This window comes from Eptatretus burgeri, chromosome 2 (assembly GCF_056783735.1).
Source record: "Eptatretus burgeri isolate ZD-2024b chromosome 2, Ebu_testis_v1, whole genome shotgun sequence".
In the NCBI taxonomy this organism is placed as follows: Eukaryota; Metazoa; Chordata; class Myxini; order Myxiniformes; family Myxinidae; genus Eptatretus; species Eptatretus burgeri.
Window position 1 is genome coordinate 54,479,023 of NC_140962.1, and position 7,161 is coordinate 54,486,183.

General features: G+C 41.9%; 1 protein-coding gene across 6 annotated transcripts in view; it reads right to left on the reverse strand.

Moving 5' to 3' along the window:
* Positions 1-7,161, reverse strand: part of LOC147032074 (uncharacterized) — a 64,883-nt gene that overhangs the window by 1,045 nt on the left and 56,677 nt on the right. For all 6 annotated transcript variants that reach the window (XM_085869366.1, XM_085869364.1, XM_085869369.1 and 3 more), the window contains 8 exons: positions 7,080-7,135; positions 6,698-6,788; positions 5,447-5,585; positions 3,379-3,480; positions 2,845-2,905; positions 2,719-2,754; positions 2,565-2,632; positions 2,380-2,477 (listed from right to left, as the gene is read on the reverse strand). In XM_085869366.1, coding sequence (XP_085725492.1) covers positions 2,380-2,477; positions 2,565-2,632; positions 2,719-2,754; positions 2,845-2,905; positions 3,379-3,480; positions 5,447-5,585; positions 6,698-6,788; positions 7,080-7,135 — 651 coding nt within the window. The remainder of the gene's footprint in view (positions 1-2,379; positions 2,478-2,564; positions 2,633-2,718; positions 2,755-2,844; positions 2,906-3,378; positions 3,481-5,446; positions 5,586-6,697; positions 6,789-7,079; positions 7,136-7,161) is intronic.

Here is a 7,161-nt window from a genome sequence, read left to right on the forward strand (position 1 = left end):
AAGTGTTACATGTCACCACACAAGCGGTGGTGTGGTGTTAACATGGGGAGTAAAAAAAAGTCCCCCAGTACGTGATTGACCTCTGTGATTTTTCCCTATGTTTTTTTTTTATATTGCCAGGCAGTAAAGTTGGGAAACTCATCCCTGAAATGATAACAAACAGTAGAAGCCCCGCCTTCCCGGGTGTGGGGGTGAGCAGGCCACGTTCCGGAGGCTGAGGATATAGGGCGCATTGCAGAGGGCGTGGGAGGTTCCGATTGCATGGGGACGAGAGAGAGAAGGTGCAGTAGAGGCTGGCACATTGCATTGGGGGATTGTGGAAATCTCCCATCTAGTTCGGCAGAACACACACACAAAGTCGATGTGAGGACTGCTTGAGGCAGATGGCACCTCTGAAAAGAGGAAGGCTGGAACATTTGAGCCTTCGTGTGTGAAAAGCTGCTTGTGGATTGCCTGGCGTGCGTGTGCCCTGCTGCAAATGAAGTGCCATTTTGCCTGCATGTGGACGTGTTGGTGGAAGCGCCTCCATTTCATGTTCGACGGGGATCAGCTCTGGGCCAAGCTGAGTACCAGTGTACTTAAAAGAGGAGGGGGGAGGGTTGTTTTAATTTTGGACACCCCTTTGTCTGTATGCGAGGCCTCAACCGTCGGAGTTATTTATTTATAATTGATATTATTTCCTTTTACATTATTGTCTTTGTAAATATTTGTGTATGTGCATAAAATGTGGTTATTTTGAAGAAACTATTTGTGTAATTATCTTGGGTTCACGGACTAAATCCCCTGTGCAACCGTTCCATTCCAAGTACTCCTTCGCCGTCTGCTATTGCCCTCCACCATACCCTTCACGTACATGTTGAAATCTATGTCGATCAACGTGTCCACCTCCTCATAACAAGAGACCGCTCAGCCATCCCGAGAGGTTGGTCAGTGTTAACCGCCTGGCTCCTACAAATTTGGGGGTTAATTTGGGCCGGCCACCCCCGCAACAATATATACACGGATAGTGGACAAAAAAATGGAAACTTCAATGTAAAGTCACATTAGGGAATTTGGCCACCATGTACGGCCTATATGTTCTGTAGCACAGAGTTCACCAGCGTCTGGAATTCTGTAGGAGGGATGCGGCACCATTCTTCCATGAGAAAGTAAAATAACTCGCACCTGTTTGATGGAGGTGAAAAACGGTCTCGGGCATCATTCCAGAATATCCCATAAATGCTCGATTGGGTTCAGATCTGGTGACTGAGATTGCCATGACATATGAGTCACATCAGTGTCATGCTCATCAAACCATTTGGAAACCATCAAACCATTTGAAATTTACAGTCAATAGATCTGCAGTTGCTCGCCTGCTTTGCTTTGCACTTCAAATTAAAGCACAAATATTACAATCCTGGAGTATGTGCTTCCACCCACTGTTGCCCTTTGCTGATGATGTCTTCCCTTGAAGTTCCATGCCAACATCACTTTAGACACCATTGCTTGTAAAACATCAGCAAGTTGAGTTGTCTTTGGCACTGAAGCTCCTGCCAAACGTGCCCCAGCAATCATCCCTCTTTCAGTCACTGAGGTCTCTCCTTGCAGCCATGCTAACCATAATTATAGGCAACCATGCTTGTGCAGAATTTTTATACATGATCCTAAGCATACTGGGATGTTATTTGCTTAATTAACACATGGGCCACACTTGTGTGGAAACCGTCGCTTTCAATATACTTTGCGTGTGTGTGTGTGTGTGTGTGTGTGTGTGTGTGTGTGTGTGTGTGTAGAAAATTTCAAAATTGATCACTTGGCATTTTACATCACAAAAATTTTAGTGTGGTCTCGCAAAGCAACAGATGGTTCTAGTGTGTCTCAAAAATAATTTTGAAGTATACCATATATCACAGAAAACATATCACTTTAAATTGCCCACCGAAGGTGGACTGAGATGGGCACTCCCTTCCAGAAGGCTGGAGTGCCGTTGCAAGTGTATATAAAGTTCCGTGGATTCAAATTGAGCGTTGCTTAAAATGTGCTTCAAGCAATATCCAAATCCATTGGTACCATACTCTGTACAGAGCGTCGGTGCTGCTGAATCAGTTTCCTGGGCAATTGGGCACAATCCTGCACGGGTTTCCACTCCAACGCAGAATACTCGAATGGCTCAAGCAATGTGCAGTGAAAGAAACAATTGTAGGCAAAAACTCTGCTTTTTATAAAACTATTTTGTCTTGCTGATCATGCAGTTGAGACAGAAACTGTCCAAGGTTTAAGGTTTTAATTGCTAGTTCAAATTTGCCTTCTGGAATTATATTGTTCAAGTCAATCCTCTTCCCCCTTAATGTTTACATTAAAAGTAAATAGCATCCTCCTGTCCCAATTGCCCTCACTTACCTCCGATCGGATGCCTTGAACGTCCATACTGAGGCCTTTCAGGAACTGGTCTCAAAAGTGAGTGTCGTGCTTCGTATTTAAGATGCAACCTTATCAGCCTGAAAAAAGTTGATGCAAATTAAATATTTCATCAACAACAGTACAACTAGGTTAGAGAGTTAAAATGAGTAAACAATAATACATACTGTTGTTTCAGGTTGTCCACCTCCTTCCTTGTTTTCTGAAGATGACGGTTAGTCTTTCTTTCTGCAAGCTGTGCAATGAAAATGTTCAAAACCCTTACAACAAACAGCACAGTTAAAGTTTTGAAAAATAAAAAAAAGTTTTTTTCAGGCTTACCCAAGTCTCATAAATCTTCTTTTCACATTCAGCAATCTGCAAGAATTTACATTTTATACTCTGCAGAGCAAAGCCCACATGTTGCAAAGTTTACATTGTTGTTGAACTTTTTTTAAAATAACATACTTGGTGCTTGAAAGACCTCTCAGTCTCCAGCAGCTCCTCAGTTAGATCTTGTTGGAGTTTTCTTTGAAAACAAAAGAAAAGTGACTCTTTTGGTGCAACAATCGATTGTTTCAATTGCATCATATATAGCTGGTCTTGCACGCATCCTCAGGGGCTCAAGTTGGGGGAAGGGGATTTAGCTGACTTCAATAACCTTAGACTCCGTTGCTTCTTCCTCACTTTCTTTTATATGGGGGAGGGGGGGGGGAGGTGTAGTACCAAGCTGCTGCTGCTGCCTCACATTTTGTACAATACTCCTGCACTGCCTTCTGTACCCAGCCAACTCTATCTCCAGTACATGGAAACTAAATAAATTGAAACGAAGTAAATAAAGTGCAGCCCTAAAATAAATGTGACAGCATCTGAAATACCAGAATCGAAAAAGTATGGGAAAAATTTATACCCCCCCCCCCCACTACCCAACATTTCTATGCGTATATACTAAACAGATAGTGCTTTAATCAAAGTTTAATTTTTCAACAGAAACATCATTACTTGTATTTGGAGATTTTCTCTTGAGCTGCTTTTATTTCTTCATCATATTGAATGAGGCTTTCATTGTTCTGTTTCTGTGCCAGTTCCTCAATAACCACCTTCCTGTTCACACAGAGACCCACCCTTATTCAGAGACACTGGGAATACACTGGCAATTGGTGTACAGAGAAACAAGACGACCATGTCTGAGTGTGCAATAGGGTGTTCCAAAAAAAATGAAAGTTTGATTTTTGCTGCTCCCTGATTTTGCCTTTGTTCCAATACCCCATAAGAACTTATAGGTCAAAAATGAACAAAATTCCATGATATTTAGGGGTTCCTCAAGTTGGCACAATTATGTCCATTATGGAGAGGGCATTTTGCACTGCAATGTCAAAAAGCTCATCTCGGTCTCCTTGGAAAAACTATTCTTTCATCCTATATGACTGCTGTGGTTTTTGAAAATATCAAACAACCATATTAATTGTGAAGTGTACTTCGTTGTGCATATTCGACAGCAAGTTGTCAGTTACAGTTTGGCAAATTTCAACAGGATTGTGCCAACTTGAGGAACCCCTAAACATCCTCCAATTTGCTTCATATTTGGTGTGTATGTTTCTACTGTCAAATGGAACAAAGGCACACCCAGGAGCATGAATATTCATACTTTTATTTTTTACCCCCTATTATGAAGCACCCTAGTGTGCAAGCCCAAACCCCCCATCTTTAAAATCAAAGCATGAAACCTTTATGTCCAAGGAAAACTTTTACTTATGATCCTGTGACCTCCAGTTAAAATTTCATTTACTGTCGATTTGTCCTTGGACAAATCTATTATGGTGTAATTCATGTGCACACTTTCCTTTTTTAATGTGCTCGTTCTGTATGAAATATTTGTATGTGCAACTTCAAGGGCATAAAAATTGTAGAAATAAAAGGATTACATGAAGCTACAAATCCGTCTGCAATCCGTGCTGTGACAAAGTGACAGCGTCGACAGCCAAAAGCACCCTCCACAAATCCATAAACCTTGCATCGCCCCCTTAAAATATGCCATCTAATCCGACAGATAATTATGTATATTGAAGTGCTTGTTGAATGTGCAGTTCAGCTCCACAATTACTAGCCTGACTAAATACGTGAACTATACATTGACTACATTCTAAGGGTGATATGATTTTGAACCTTAGCTTCGAGTATGATCATATGTATCCATCCATCCATCCATTGGGACCATACTCTGTGCAGAGTGTTGGTGCTGCCTAAGCAGTCTCCTTGGCTATTGAGCACAATCCCTTACGGGTCGCCACTCCGACACAGTATACCAGCAAGCTGGCACTCATTTTGCCGACCTCGGAAGGATGACAGACAGAGTCAACCCCACCTGGCATTAATTCAACAGCTGAGTGGGATTTGAACTCAGGATCCCAAGCCAGATATCTCACCACCCTCACTATAAAGCCAACACCAGGCATATGATCATATCCAAGGGTCGGTTATCCCAAGTGAATGTAGAAATATGCGGTGACAGGATGGCTTGGAGGTATACACACCCACCTCCAAGCCATTTAGACTGGAAAATCCCAACCGAGCTATCAACCATTTTCCCACTGTTTCACAGGCATATTGGTTCATCAATGCGTGTCGTGCCTTGGATGGATGTTAAACTGGGTGTCCCGTCTGCCGGTATTGGCAGTGGACGTTAAAGATCCTACGGTGTCCTTCATGGAAGAGGTGAGCTATCACCAGCACCATGGCCAAATTCCTGCCATAACTACTGCTGGGAGAGGGATGGCAAATTGCCCAGCATGACACCGGCCAAGAAACTGCTTCTGCAGAACCAACGCCTCAAATGTGGTACATCGGAATGTAGTTATAGAACACCCAGAAAATCCATACTGCCAGGTGTTCTTCCCATTATCAGTGAGTACATAACACTCATTGGCAGACTTTGACTCGACACCTTTTATGATTCAAACTCAACTGTATGAGACATTGTCTCAGAATCGAATTCAACTTACTCAAGGTTTTCATCGTCATTGCTGATTACCGATTTGTAAAGCATGGACTCGAACCTTGAGTTTCTCACCTTTCCAGGACCAAATCCTTCTCCTTGTACATCTCTGCTAATATATCAAGACGATGTTGAGCTTCTTGTCGCTCGTCTTCAAGTTGTTGCTTCTCTCTCGTGAGGATTGCGTTTTCTTTGCGTAGACAATCAAGACGTCCTGTCAGTAAACATCAATTGGTCAAATTGTCTTGAAAATACCTTTGCTTCATTAAATTTAAATCACTTTGTGTCCTGATCATAAGTGCTGCATTTTGAATAATAAATATTTAAATATTTTTACCTCCACTCCTGAGTTTGGCGGAAGTTATGTTTTCACGTCTGTCTGTCTGTGAGCAGGGTATCTGAAAAGGTTATGGATTGATTTGGGTGACATTTGGTGGACAAGTTGGGTGTGTAACAAGCACAAGTTGATTCGATTTTGGTGAAGATCTGGATCTGAATACTAGAATTTTAATGTGATTTTTCACTATTGAGAGATAGGACCAAAAACGATTTATTGCAGGATATCTCAAAAAGTTGTGGATGGATTCAGACGAAACTTGGTGGACTGGTTGGGGGGCGTGACAAGGACAAACTGATAAGATTTTGGTGAATATCCTGATCTGACGACTGGAATTTTTTTATGCGATTCTTCACCATTCAGAGATTGGGCTCAAAAACGATAAATAGCATGATATCTCAAAAATGAATTGGGCCAGATATGTTCTCGTGGATCAGGCATTACGGGGCGGAGGTATGCGCTCTACCGAGTGCCCATCCAGTTCAAACTGTTGTGGACGAGTTATGACAAAAATGGATGGACGAGTTGGGTAGGTTACAAGAACAAGCCGATTCGATTTTGGTTCAGGTCCGGATCTCGATCCGGCCTATCAGTGGGATACAAAACTGTTGAACCTGGTGAAGGTATGCCATCTACCGTGTGCCTTCTACTTACCTCTGCCACCTAAGGTGGGCGGAAGTTATGTTTTCACCCCTGTCTGTCTGTGAGCGGGATATCTCAAAAAGTTGTGGATGGGTTCGGACGAAATTTGGTGTAGAGGTTGGAGAGGTTAATACTTGATACTTTGGACTGGTCTCTTCCAGCCACGATTTTCAGAGAGGGCTTAAATTTCTATTGGAAACCAGGTACACGAGAAAGAGAACAAGGGATTACTGTACATTAAACCTTGCGTTGACCGTTGAGACACAAGTTATTGAAGGTTGAACTTGATTTGAGGGACACCTGTAGCCCATTGGTCATTCGAAGTTTAAAGAGATATAGCAACTCACCTTCTAGATTTTTCTTGTTTTCTTTTTCTTGCAGTAGCATTTCTTGGCTCTTCAGCTTCTGTTCCTCCATAACTTCTATTGCAGTTTTTATCTGTAATCCACAGTTCATAGCAGTTCTCATTTAATGCATCCAAGCAACACCCGAAATTCAACCATTGTGAAGCAACAATGGAGACTGTTTGTACTTTATATTCGAATTATAAAATGAAAAATTGGAACTCAAGAGGCACATAACAATATGCTGCCAGACAAATTGACCATGATTTTATGGGCAGTTATAAACCCAGAAATATTAGTTTACTTTGTAAACGTCAGGAGATAGGGACCTGTAATTTTCACAGCATTATGTTCATAATAGTCAGACATTTTGAAAAATGCTCACCCAGCGCTCATCTGTCACATGCTTTAATCTGCACTGTTCATTTTCCTCTTTGTGTGCTACGAGGGAAAAGTGAAAAATTGAA